Here is a 14,574-nt window from a genome sequence, read left to right on the forward strand (position 1 = left end):
CCACCCGCCATATTGGTAAAGGCAGAAAAAGAGACGCCCAGGGTTTGAAACAAGCATTCTTAGGGGGCCTGAAACCGGCAACTCATTGGGCTGAAATCCAAGATCGACTCGCTCGCGAGCTGCCTGGGGTTGCCCAGCAGGCATCTGCAGCTCGCCGGTCTCCATTAAATGAGGCCCGAGGCTCAATATCGGGTCTGCCTCAGGCCGACCCATTCCGGCGCAGGTCCCGAATTCTAGGCCAACGAGTTCAGGATCCAAACCGGCTCACGGTAGGTACAATCTTGGGCACAATATTGGGCTGATCGTGCCTGTGAGGAGCGGTGCTGTGAGGGGAGAACTGGTCTGGGAAATAACGGACCGGGAAATGGGGGGGGCTGCGGGCTCATGATCTCCCGACCTGCCCTCCCTGCGGGCGCAGCTCCTCGCTGGCATTGTCCAATCGGGAAAATCAGCCAACTGTGGCAAATGGATTTCAGTGTAGGCAAGTGTGAGGTCATCCACTTTGGACCTAAAAAGGAGAGATCAGAGTACTTTCGAAATGGTGAAAAGCTCGGAACAGTGGAGGTCCAAAGAGACTTGGGGGTCCGTATACATAGAAAATGTACATTAAAATGTCATGGACAGTTACAGAAAATAATCAGAAAGGCTAATGGAATGCTGGCCTTTATATCTAGAATACAAGGGGGTAGAAGTTATGCTACAGCTATACAAAACCCTGGTTAGACCACACCTGGAGGACTGTGTTCAGTTCTGGGCACTGCATCTTAGGAAGGATATATTGGCCTTGGAGGGAGGAGTTTTTTTTTATTCGTTCGCGGGATGTGGGCGTCGCTGGCGAGGCCGGCATTTATTGCCCATCCCTAATTGCCCTCGAGAAGGTGATGGTGAGCCGCCTTCTTGAACCGCTGCAGTCCGTGTGGTGACGGTTCTCCCACAGTGCTGTTAGGATGGGAGTTCCAGGATTTTGACCCAGTGCAGCGTAGATTTACTAGAATGATACCCGGACTCCAAGGGTTAAATTACGAGGAGAGATTACACAACTAGGGTTGCGTTCTCTGAAATTTAGAAGATTAAGGGGTGATTTGATCGACGTTTTCAAGATATTAAGGGGATCTGATTGGGTAGATGGAGAGAAACTATTTCCGCTGGTTGGGGAGTCCAGGACTAGGGGACATGGCCTAAAAATTAGAGCCAGGACTTTCAGGAGTGAAGTTAGGAAACACTTCTACACACAAAGGGTGGTGGAAGTTTGGAACTCTCTTCCGCAAATGGCAGTTGATGCTAGCTCAATTGTTAATTTTAAATCTGAGATTGATAGATTTTTGGTAACCAAAGGTATTAAGGGATATGGGGCTAAGGCAGGTGTATGGAGTTAGGTCACAGATCAGCCATGATCTAATTGAATGGCGGAACAGGCTCGAGGGGCTAAATGGCCGACTCCTGTTCCTATCTTCCCATGACTGTTCAAATTTGTTCCTTTTGAAAATGTACAGAGTTGGCCTGCCTGACTGCCTGTCTGAACCAGATTGTACTCAAAGCACCAACACGTAGCCTGATCACGTTCAGAAATTTCTCCCCTTCCCTCAAACACGAAACAGTCTCTCTTCAGGCTCTTGGTATTACATGGCCTGTGGACCGTGCCCCCATCCCTGCCTTAAATTAGTTAGATTTGAAGCCAGCGTGGGGCAGGCGAGAAATATCTTCAGAGGTGAACCGGATGGGATCTCTCTGTTTGTGCTTAATCCCTTTTTAAAATGGTAATGTAGAAACAAAAAAATATTTAAATAAATAAACTGATCAGGATTTGCTTTGGTCTGAATCTGCGCTGGTACTCATACCCCTGCGTTGAAAGAAAGAAGAAAGACTTGCATTTATATAGCGCCTTTCACGACCTCTGGACATCCCAAAGCGCTTTACAGCCAATTAAGTACTTTTGAAGTGTAGTCACTGTTGTAATGTAGGAAACGCGGCAGCCAATTTGCGCACAGCAAGATCCCACAAACAGCAACGCGATAATGACGGGATAATCTGTTTTTAGAGCTATTGGTTGAGGGTTCCACTGGTGCAGACTGTGCCCTGTTATTCATCTCTGATACCCTGCCCAGAACAGAGGCGGAAAGGGAATGGGAGGGAAACAAGGCTGTCAGTTAAAGTGACCTGTCGCATCTGTTCATCGCTTCAATAGAGAATGTATAAGCCTGAGAGCATCGTAGCCCCTGGACCAAGCCTCAGCCAAGCCTTCGGCCTCTAGTGTATGCTGCCGGTAATAAAAATAGGAGCTTCATCTTTTCAAACATTAGTCGGAAGGGATGTGACCATATGTTTTTTTGAAGGGACATCATTTGATGTGATTTTTTTTATTGCAAGTTAAAAGTAAAATCCAATGAGGCAATTAGAAAATGCCCAGCTCGGGCCTCCCCGCGGGATGTTAATGGCGACGGTAGTGCAGCAGGTAGCTTCCATCTTACGCCCCTCAGCCACACACTCGGAAGCTCATTATTATGCGTTTGATATGTTACGTGATTCAAAGAGGCTTTTCAGGGCATCGTACAAAATCCACAGTGCGAATATTAACACAGTGCAGCCTGTGCTCCTGGTGAAACACACCCCCACAGCAATGCTCAGACTCCACATTACAGCCCTCCCAAAACCTAAGTGCCACATTGATGGGCAATTTTATAAAGTGTATTAATATATTAATCATTGTCTGTTCCCCCCGCCCCCACCCCAGCTGTTAGCTCTCTGATTCTTCTTCCCATTCATTGCTTTGCTCCTCCGCGTTACTCTTTTAGTCGCTCGCACTCTCTGTCTCTGCTACTTCCTTTCCTCTCGTTCAGCCTCCCCTGGATTCTGTGTCTGGTTCCCCTGCCATCGTCGGTGGGTGTGGGTGAAGGCTTTGTGATCAGCAGGAGGCAGGAGAGAGGTTCTGAGTGTGTGTGTGTGTGTGTGTGTGTGTGTGCGCGCGCGCGCACAGAGAGAACGGAGTCCCAGCAAGGTGCACACGGGAGATAGCGGGTGAATATCTCTTTAAGACTCACTGACGGAAGGTTGCAGGGTAGATCCGGTCGTTCTATCCAGTGCTTCTGTCCTTGGTGTCAGCTGCACCTGTGCGTACCTTGTCAGCAGCTTATTCAAAGGGGAAACTGTTGAAGCAAATCCGGGCTACGTGCGCTGAGGACTATTTTTGTTAGGCGAGGGTATTAAGGGTTACAGAACCACGGTGGGTAGATGGAGTTAAGACACAGATCAGCCATGATCTAATTGAATGGCGGAACAGGCTCGAGGGGCTGAATGGCCTCCTGCTGTTCCTATGACTATGGCCAGTTGAATCCGATACACTTAATAAATCCAGTGACAACTATGGATAGAGATGGTAACGCTGGTAATGATGAATAGATGGTTTGTTGATGGTGATCTGTGTGCATGTCTGTAGAATAGAGCTTCAAAAGGCTTAGGTTCATCACCCTTCTCCAACACGACCAGACTTTGTAATGCAAAGGCTGTGCCTGCATTCTGGATTGTTTGGACACAGGGAAGCTTTGAAGCTGAAAGGACCCGTTTTATTGAGTGGGAAAAGTGCTGTTGTCCTGCGATGTCCCGGCACCGAGCTTCAGTTGGACCGGCCCCCTCTCTTTCCTCATCACAGATGTCTCCTTTTACAGCCGTCCTTCTCTTTCACGTTCCCCTCCTCATCTCGTTTCTTTCCACTTTGCCTGCGCCTCTGGCAACTGCTTGCTCCATATGTTGCTGTTAGTCCACATTCCCCTGAAGGGAGTGGCAAAAGGTTCCCCCGATTGACAGGCCACTACCCCCCCCCCCCCCCCCCCTTTAAGAGATGTTCACTGATAACGGGGCCCCTTTAAGAGACGTTTGCTGTCGGTGAGTTTTTGTCTCGCAGTTTCTCACTGCTGCTTTTTTTAACCGAACTCACACCATACTCGAGGCATCTGTTAACGACCTGAGGAGCCTTGTACGAGCTTTTCCACCTCTCTCGAACATTTTGGGGAGTGTTACATTGCGGGAATATTATTCGTGGAACAGGGGAAAGGAAGATGAAGAGGAAATGCAGGGAACGACATGATGGCAGAGAAACGATTGAATAGAAACACTCGCTTTTAGATAAGGATGGGCAGGACATGAATGAGTGTTTTCAAGAGCAATTCCAGTTTCCTGCACATCCTGTGAAACCTGAAAGTCCAGGATCAAAATGGGGTAAAACTTCTTTAAAGGGACCCCTGCTCCATGTTTGAGCCGCGCATTCACCACAGATAAAGATCAGGCAGTTAGTAAATCTCTGTTCCATTGCCCTTTAATTGCTCTTGACCAAACGAAGATGGGCTAATTCCTGTTATCTGGTGAGCCAGGAGCCCATATCGCGAATTCAGGCATTGAGGTCACTGGACCCCTAACGGATGGAGAATCCTTTGGGTGAGGCGGGGCTGACCTCCGTGCCTGATTTCCTGATACGCGCCCTCCGAAGCGCGAAATTCCATCTCTGGAGTTTCGCATCCGTTAAACCTCCCCCTGGGCGTCCTCGTGAGATTGGCCTCGCTCTGCGGGAGCCCGCCTGCTGTCAGCCAATGATGTGACACTATTGGCGGTTGCCATGGAGGAAGTGGCAGCCCATGTTATAGATGGGATAGCCCGGTGTTGAAGGATAGAGTACTAGAGCCTGGTCCTCAGTTGCTTCCAAGCCTTTATTCACAGAGCTCCACATTACACACACCACACCCTAGATCAGCTCTCTTGTTTTTTTTTATTCGTTCATGGGATGTGGGCGTCGCTGGCGAGGCCGGCATTTATTGCCCATTCCTAATTGCCCTTGAGAAGGTGGTGGTGAGCCGCCTTCTTGAACCGCTGCAGTCCGTGGGGTGAAGGTTCTCCCACAGTGCTGTTAGGAAGGGAGTTCCAGGATTTTGACCCAGCGACGATGAAGGAACGGCGATATATTTCCAAGTCGGGATGGTGTGTGACTTGGAGGGGAACGTGCAGGTGGTGTTGTTCCCATGTGCCTGCTGCTCTTGTCCTTCTAGGTGGTAGAGGTCGCGGGTTTGGGAGGTGCTGTCGAAGAAGCCTTGGCGAGTTGCTGCAGTGCATCCTGTGGATGGTACACACTGCAGCCACGGTGCGCCGGTGGTGAAGGGAGTGAACGTTTAGGGTGGTGGATGGGGTGCCAATCAAGCGGGCTGCTTTATCTTGGATGGTGTCGAGCTTCTTGAGTGTTGTTGGAGCTGCACTCATCCAGGCAAGTGGAGAGTATTCCATCACACTCCTGACTTGTGCCTTGTAGATGGTGGAAAGGCTTTGGTGAGCCACTCGCCGCAGAATACCCAGCCTCTGACCTGCTCTTGTAGCCACAGTATGTATATGGCTGGTCCAGTTAAGTTTCTGGTCAATGGATACAAGAGAGTCCCCATTTGAATACTCACCACCTGAATACAATTAACACTAATTGATATAAATCACATGGATACAAATAACTGCCCAGAGTGCCCTCCCTGCTTGGAAGAGAGAGGGCTGGGATTGGGAATGGGGAAAGACACACAAACACCAGCATCGCATTTGCTGTGCGTTCCCTTATTCCCAACGGGATCATTCCTTCGAAATTTCTGACAGTAACCTCCCAACATGCAGCACCTCTCCTGCGCCCCCACCCAACCTCCTCGACATTATTGATTTCCCACTTCAAGCCCATCTTTCATTTTCACTGTAATGGGAAAACCAATTGCAACATTATTGCCAATTAAAACATTCCAGGTTCTTTGTCAACGTAGCTTAGCAACTAAGATGAACAGTTAAATATATACATAACGAGAGGAACATGCTTGTCCTACTTATTTATTGGGTTTCTATCTGGTAATAGAGCTTTTGGTGCAGATAAGATCAAAGCAATCTTCCAGGCGCTGTTTGCAACAATCCAGCCTGCGTATTTGGCTTGTAAATTCTGCAGCACAAAGGTAGTGAAGGGACCTGGTTGCTAACAACATCAAATGGTGCGAATGAAAAATCTTTCCCCTGCTCTATTTGGGGCTTTCCATCTGTGACCTTTAGCAAGCTGAAAATGGAAATTGAAAGTGTCTGAGAGAGAAAGGAATGAACAAACGATTTGTTAAAAAATAAAGAGGAGTCTTTTTTTTTACCTTTGTGAAAGAATAAAGAAATGAAGTGGTTTGTTCTCGATCTCTTTTTTTTTTGACCTAGAAATCGTTTTAAAACAGGAGGCTCCACTTTTAAATTTCCACCAAGTATTCTCCTCTGGAAAGAGATAACTAGAGACTCTCTTTCCTGAGCAGCGCTGTCTGGTTTTGGAGTGTGTGTGTGTGTGTGTGTGTGTGTGTGTGTAGCCTCCGGGAGAACCGCCATGTTTGCGCTCCAGGAGCGCGACAGATTCCGATACGCGCTCAGTTCTGCAGCAGCCGCCGCCAAGTGTACCCGACCGGGCAGGACTTTCCGTTACCAGCTGCTGCTGAGCTGGGCATCCCTTGAAGTCCTGGTGCATTTGCCCGCTGAGATCATCGGAATAACATTTTTTGCTGAAATAAGGTCCGAGAGGTTTTCAGTTTTATTCTCCACTCTGCCCGCTCTGAGGGATATCCTGCTTCATTTACTAGAATGGCACCAGGGATGCGGGACTTCAGTGACGTGGAGAGACTGGAGAAGCTGGGGTTGTTCTCCTTAGAGCGGAGAAGGTTAAGGGGAGATTTGATCGAGGTGTTTAAAATCGTGAAGGGTTTTGACAGAGTAAATAAGGAGAAACTGTTTCCAGTGGCAGGAGGGTCGGTAACCAGAGGACACAGATTTACGGTGATCGGCAAAAGAGCCAGAGGGGGAGATGAGGAGAATTTTTTTTTATGCAGCGAGTTGTGATCTGGAACGCACTGCCTGAAAGGACGGCGGAAGCAGAGTCGGTAGTAACTTTCGAAAGGGAATTGGATAAGTACTTCAAAAGGAAAAAAACAATTGCAGGGCTATGGGGAAAGAGCAGGGATGGGAGAAAGTGGGACTGGTTGGATAGCACGATGGGCTGAATGGTCTCCTTCTGTGCTGTATGATTCTATTTACACGGTCGAGTGGATGAGGTGGCCTATCCCACAGCTACCCGCCTGGATCTCGCCTCCCCAGGAACGGCGCATGAGGTGAGCGCGTCCATCCTCCCATTGGTCGCTGTTTTTCCTCCCACGGGCCATCTGGCTAAGACTGGAGGGAGTTCAGCCTCTTGATGTAGCCCTTTCTAAAGGAATTTTAATGGACACAGTGCATTTAGGAAGATGAGAGAGAGAAGAGATCGTATCGGAAAAGGAGCACTTAGTACTATCAGCTTAACAAGCTTATCACAACAATCCTATCAATGGACCAAAGGCAAGTCGAACATGTCGACTAACCCTTTGACGTGTTTCTGAGTCAGCACCCCGTTGTCAGTTGGCTTTTATCAGTCGGTAACTTGAGTCAGCTCCTAATAAAATTTATATTAGGTGACTTTTTATAATATGTATATCAGATTTCTCAGGCAAAGCACAAGGACGCCTCAGCTGCCACAGGGAAGTTTCCAGAAGTGTCCTGGTCACGTTCAGCATTAACAAGGAAAGCTGCCGAGATGTTTGCGATGCTTCGGGGTGGAATCACATTGTGCAAAGCTCATCAAGCTCTCCTGGTGACGAGGGAGTGGAATTGGAGGAGGAGTCGGTGAGGGATGAGCTCCCAGCAGCTCGTTTCAGCGCAGCGTTCGAGGGAGGCCTGGGAGCGGGTTGTCAGGACGCTCGTGGATGATGTAAGGCAGGGGAGAGAAGAGAAACTCCTTTTAATAAAAAGGCAAACGGGCCTCCACAAATAGACAGGTGCACCTGTCATTCCTCACTTGTGTGGAGCTCATGATCCCGGGACCATGAGAAGGAGATGGGTCGTCATCAGGTCAATGAGCCAAGTCCACCATGTCAACCTGTCCCAATGGCCAGTAACCATGGAGAAAGGGGATTAATGCCGCATCTCCTTTCAAAAGGAGCTGGATAGATGGTTTCTGTCGATCCTTTCAAACCTCTAGCGACTTTTTAAACAATTCATTCTCGGGACATGGGCTTGACTAACAAGGCCGGCATTTATTGCCGGTCCCTAGTTGCCCCTTGAGAAGATGGTGGTGGGCCGCCTTCTTGAACCGCTGCAGTCCGTACAGTCTGGGGTCCAATAGCTATTGGGTTGCTTGGAACAAGGTCTGTTGGCCACTGAGTCGCTTACAGGCTGGGGGATTGCTACCTGACACGTCACTTGGTTTGCCTCAGTACCCGTGGGCTGGGGGATGTGGGGGGGGGGGATATCAGCTACGGGTCAGAGATCCAGAGGAAGTGCTTGTGCATTGACATCAGGCAAGGAGAAAAACGGGCATAACAGTGATACTCCCCATGGTCGAATAGCAACGAAGGTTCACTTAGATTGATTCCTAGGATGAGGGTTGTCCTATGAGGAGAGATTGAGTAGAATGGGTCTATATTCTCAGGAGTTTAGAAGAATGAGAGGTGATCTCATTGATACGTACAAAATTCTTCGAGGGTTTGACAGGGCAGATGCTGAGAGGCTGTTCCCCCCCGGCTGGAGAGTCTAGAACTAGGGGGCACAGTCTCAGGATAAGGGGTCGCCCATTTCGGACCGAGATGAGGAAAAATGTCTTCACTTAGAGGGTTGTGAATCTTTGGAATTCTCTACCCCATGGGCTGTGGATGCTCAGTCGTTGAGTATATTCAAGGCTGAGATCGGTAGATTTTTGGACTCTAGAGGAATCAAGGGATATGGGGATCGGGCGGGAAAGTGGAGTTGAGGTCGAAGATCAGCCATGATCTTATTGAATGGCGGAGCAGGCTCGAGGGGCCGTGTGGCCTACTCCTGCTCCTATTCCTTAATAGCTTTCTGACCGTCATTGTATAGATGTCCAGACTTGTAAATGAAGAGTGGCCACTTGTCTAGGGTTTCGGACCATAACCTGTCATGAATCAGGGTCTGGAGGGAGGCTGTGTGGGAGAAGAAATGTCAGAAAAGTACATGAATGTACTTACCAGGAAAGGCTGAACAGGCTTGGGGCTCTTTACTCTAGAAAAGAGAAGGCTGAGGGGTGACCTGATAGAGGTCTTTAAAATTATGAAGGGGTTTGATAGGGGAGATGTAGAGAAGACGGGGTAGAGTTTCTGCTTTGGCTTGCAATCGGTAATTGCACCCGCTGGGTTACAGTTCGAATTTCCGCCAAAATGCATTTGCATAATCACAAACGTAAAATCTTCCATGAACCAGTGCAATCCAGCAGCTTAACAGAGTGTAATCGTTTATTGTATTTTCTTTGCAATAAAAAATATTCCCTGATGTATTTGAGAGCGGTAACCTGGTGCAGTTTGATTAATACAGCTGAAAATGGGTTTTTCACCAAAAATAAGCATTTTTAATCAGTGTCCAGTCCTCCACCTGTGAGTAACCTGATTTTAAATCACTGAAAATGCCTTAGAGAAACTATATTGAACCATTTTCTACTTTCATTGGCGTACACTAGTCAGTTTCTTAGTAAATTAAATTTTCTTTTAATATGTAAAACTAGAACTAGTGCCTCTGAGCCTAAGCAAACGAGCTTAATTCGAAGACCCTTCTCGTTATTTTGTTTGGTGGTGGGGGGGGCAGGGGTAGGGCCAGTTTTGTGGGCGGGACCAGCTTCAGCGCAAAAGATCGGGGAAACTCGAGTTCCACTGGACGTAATTGGCGCCCAGCGTAAATCGAGTTTCCGCGACCTCGTGCGCAGGTTCGGGCGGATTGCGCTGATGAAATCAGCGCGATCTGACGGAAACTCCACCCCGACGTTTCCACTTGTGGTGGGGGGGGGGGGGGGGGTGGGGGAGAGAGACCAGAACTAGGGGCCATAAATAGAAGAGTCACTGATAAATCCAGTGGGGAACTCAGGAGAAATTTCTTTACCCGGAGAGTGGTGAGAATGTGGGACTCGCTACCACGAGGGAGTTGGTTGAGGCGAACAGCGGAGATGCATTTAAGGGGAAGCCGGATAAACACACGAGGGAGAGAAAGGAATAGAAGGGTGTGCTGATAGGGTGAGATGAAGAGGAGTGGGAGGAGGCTCAAGTGGAGCATAAACACCAGCATGGACCAGTTGGGCCGAATGGCCTGTTTCTGTGCTGTACATTTTATGTATATATGTAATTATGTAGTAGGGGTGATCAGTAAAAATTTGTATCATTATATTTACAATGGAACCTAATCAACTTCACATCAGCAACAAGAGATTGGCACATGCTGCAGTAATGGCTTCACTCTTGATTGGTCCCCTACAAGCTTTGCCTGGCACAAACTATCTCACCTTAAATCCCTGCTTTGTTAAGACGTTCCAGCCTTATGAGCAGGATCACTGTACGTTCTGTACAGATTTGGGCTGAATGCAGGCATGGATTTAGAGGTCTATAAATAAAAACTCGTAATAAACTTGTTGACCCATTACCTGAGCTGTTTGTCAAAAAACAAACCCAATTTAATTTCATTTGATGTGTTGCTTTTCCTCATTATCTCCTGTTTGTAGCTTCTGGGAATACAGAATGATACAGCACAGAAGGAGGCCATTTGGCCCATCGTGACTGTGCTGGCTCTTTGAAAGAGCTATCCCAATTAGTCCCATTCCATCGTTAATACTGCCAATCCCAGCCCTCCAGTTCAAGTTGAGGGACTAGGAGGTGACTGGCAATATTGCCAATATCTGAACTATATTGTTGCCAGTCCCAGGTCCCCTTCCCTTTCCCCCTCCCCACCCCCCACCAAAAGCCCAGCTGCTCCTCAGAGTGGCAGGTTGATTGGCAATATTAAGAACATGAGAAATAGGAGCAGGAGTAGGCAATACGGCCCCTCGAGCCTTCTCCGCCATTTAATAAGATCATGGCTAATCTTCGACCTCAACTCCACTCTCCCGCCCGACCCCCATATCCCTTGATTCCCTTAGAGTCCAAAAATCTATCAGTCTCAGCCTTGAATATATTCAACGACTGAGCATCCACAGTCCTCTGGGGTAGAGAATTCCAAAGATTCACTACCCTCTGAGTGAAGAAATCCCTCCTCGTTGCCATGGTTTCCCACCAACTCAGCCCTCTTCAAGAACGCCAGGCTGCTCCTCAGAGGCTGAAAGTTGACTGGCATTTTTTTCCGTGGTCTGTTGCCAACCCAGAGCCGTCCCGAGTGCCCAGTTTCTGCTCGAGAGGTCGGTAGGGTGACCGGTAAGGTCAACCAGATCCTTCACCGATGCCAGTTTACAATAGAAACGAAAGATGTGAAAATAAGATCCGCATTTTACCAACACACAGCATTTTGCTCGGGGGTGTTGACTGCACTGCTGAGTGAATCTGCGTGATCCACGGATCCGAGGATGAAAGAAAAAATTGGGGGGGGGCGGGGAGTGGTGGGGGAGGTGAAAATGGATAGTGTCGACGCACGAACAGGTCTCAGGAGGCAATTCCTGTGCCGGAGCGAGTAGGCCCGAGGCCCACTCGATATAGGCCTCAGGCCTCATTTAAGTTAGACCTGCGAGCTGCGTGTCCTCGGGTAGCGGGCCGGTGAAACGTCAATTTTGAGCCGCTGGCAGAATCCCTCGGGTCGGTCTTGAGATGGGGGGAGGCTATCGGAAGAGTTGCGCTGAGGTTGATGATCAGGAGAAAGAGGGGGGGGGTGTCAATCGGAAGGCATCTGAGCTGGGGCTGGCAACAGTCTTCGGGACAGCTGTGGAGCCGAGAAAGAGCACTCCTCCTGGCACCACGTTCAGCTTAGTATTTTTTTAAAAACGTACCTTTTTGGTGGCAGTCTCCAGCAGCCCCTTTAAGGATCGCCAGTTAGGCCACAGGTAGACCTGATCATCCTGCAGGCAGCAAGCCTGGCGCCGGCTCCGTTCAGGGCTGCTCGATTTAGGGGAGGAATCCTGAAAGGGGCGTTAAGCCTCCTATTCGCATACACAAAGGGCCTAACCCCCGTTTCAGGCACGGGCTGTGGACGTCTAAACTTCATTATTGCTAACGCTGGCCATTTATTGAAAGCTTACCTCTGTGTGTATGGTATGTTATTTATTATTAGTTAGTTTCCCTTGAGTCACCCACGGTCAGTTTGATGAGGAGACGTTTTTTTATATTCAAGTTGGCAACAGATTTGGGGGAGAGCATTCAGAAACTTGCTCCATAGCGCCTCCCACTGACCAGAGTCTGCAACTACTTTGTTACAGGAAACTGTTTACATACAGGATTTCCATTCTAAATATTTACATAGGCAATTTCACCATTAAATGTTGATGTAAAAGCATGATAATAGGAAGTTCACATGAAGTGCTTGCACAAAGAAGATTTTTAATATTTTAGACTAGTCGATCTCCTGTGGCAGTGTACATGGAAAGTCCAGACTAAGCGCAGTTGTGTCTTAAGTGTTGAAGTGGAAAAATTTGCAGGACTATGGGGGAAAAAAGGACAGGGGAGTGGAACTAATTGTGGATAGCTCTTTCAAAGAGCCGGCACACGCACGATGGGCTGAATGGCCTCCTTCTGTGCTAAATGATTCTGTGTCGTCTTCAGGTGAAGTGAAGTTTGAGGCCGGGGGTAATTGGGCCGATGAAATCATGTTCCCATTTTAAAGTGGTACATTCTGCCATATTTTCATATTGATATACATATTTTTAAAAAATCTTCCTGCATTTTCTGCTGGCTTTTCCCATTATAAATTCCTGTGCACACATTTCTAATGCCATGGAACACTTAAATAAAACAACCTGCACTGTACAGCGATCCACGAACACAGAGCCAACAACAACAACTTGCATTTATATAGCACCTTTTAACGTAGTAAAACGTCCCAATGCGCTTCACAGGAGCGATTATCAAACAAAATTTGACACCAGTCCAACCAGAGAGTCCAACCACCTCCCCTTGACATTCGATGGCATTACCATCGCCGAATCCCCCACCATCAACATCCTGGGGGTCACCATTGATCAGAGACATAACTGGACCAGCCACATAAATACTGTGGCTACAAGAGCAGGTCAGAGGCTGGGTATTCTGCGGCGAGTGACTCACCTCCTGACTCCCCAAAGCCTTTCCACCATCTACAAGGCACAAGTCAGGAGTGTGATGGAATACTCTCCACTTGCCTGGATGAGTGCAGCTCCAACAACACTCAAGAAGCTTGACACCATCCAGGACAAAGCAGCCCACTTGATTGGCACCCCATCCACCACCCTAAATATTCACTTCCTTCACCACAGGCGCACTGTGGCTGCAGTGTGCACCATCCACAGGATGCACTGCAGCAACTCGCCAAGGCTTCTTCGACAGCACCTCCCAAACCCGCGACCTCTACCACCTAGAAGGACAAGAGCAGCAGGTACATGGGAACAACACCACCTGCACGTTCCCCTCCAAGTCACACACCATCCCGACTTGGAAATATATCGCCGTTCCTTCATCATCGTTGGGTCAAAATCCTGGAACTCCCTTCCTAACAGCACTGTGGGAGAACCGTCACCACACGGACTGCAGCGGTTCAAGAAGGCGGCTCACCACCACCTTCTCAAGGGGCAATTAGGGATGGGCGATAAATGCCGGCCTCGCCAGCGACGCCCACATCCCATGAACGAATAAAAAAAAAACATAAGGAGATGTTAGGACAGGTGGGTCAACCAGGCCTCGGATTGGGAAGAAATGCTGAAGCTGTTTTTCCCTCTGACTGAATACGCTGTTCGTTCTAACACTTGTCTTGATTCTGTATATATTTTTGTTTTCTCTTCCCCCTCCCACCCCCTCCCACCCCCCGCCCCCAACAGGTAGAATGTAAGAAAGCACAGCCTAAAGAAGTAATGTTCCCGCCGGGAACCCGCGGTCGAGCCCGAGGTTTACCATACACCATGGACGCCTTCATGCTGGGAATGGGAATGCTGGGTAAGGCTGCACTCTACTTCCTGCTCCTTCACTTTTTTTTTGTGGGGTTTTATTTTTCCCCTCGCTAGAGGTTTCCCGAAGAGATTTTTCGGGGTTAGTGAGATTTCCGTTACATCGGCGGTGTGAAATGGATGAAGAATTTAGCATGGAGCCTGAGCGAACAACGTTTATTAATCCCAGCTGAATTTCAACATTAAATGAGTCGAATTCATACTTAAGCTGGAGTTGGAGGGTAAAATCACCGTTTACTAATCTGAGTTTGTCCTGATTTATTCTTCCCCTCCCCCATTTCGCCCCCCTTCCCCCTCTGAAGGTGTTCACTACTTCCCAGGGTACAGTTCAGTGGGCGCTAACAGTCCTGTTTGGCATCTCAACCAAATGAGCCTCTTTATGTGTGACCCTAGATAATGAAGGCTGGCTGGCTATTCGACCACGGAGGGCCTCACAGTCGCGCCTGATCCTGTCCCCACCCCGATGCCCCAGATACATGCACTTTTCAGCTGGAATCGCTGGGGGAATTACAGATGATTCCCCCCGCGCCCCCCCCCCTTTCACAGTTCAGGGGTCAGCAGACCAATCTTAATGAGCTGACTCAGCGCAGACTGTTCCACATGGCTCAGTTTGACAAGTGGCATCG

At 48.6% G+C, this 14,574-nt stretch overlaps 1 protein-coding gene across 15 annotated transcripts in view; it reads left to right on the top strand.

The window, feature by feature from the left end:
• Positions 1-14,574, top strand: part of msi2b (musashi RNA-binding protein 2b) — a 474,084-nt gene that overhangs the window by 332,539 nt on the left and 126,971 nt on the right. For all 15 annotated transcript variants that reach the window (XM_068008413.1, XM_068008425.1, XM_068008411.1 and 12 more), the window contains one exon: positions 13,823-13,937. In XM_068008413.1, the coding sequence (XP_067864514.1) occupies positions 13,823-13,937 (115 nt within the window). The remainder of the gene's footprint in view (positions 1-13,822; positions 13,938-14,574) is intronic.

Source organism: Heptranchias perlo, chromosome 28 (assembly GCF_035084215.1).
Source record: "Heptranchias perlo isolate sHepPer1 chromosome 28, sHepPer1.hap1, whole genome shotgun sequence".
Classification (NCBI taxonomy): Eukaryota; Metazoa; Chordata; class Chondrichthyes; order Hexanchiformes; family Hexanchidae; genus Heptranchias; species Heptranchias perlo.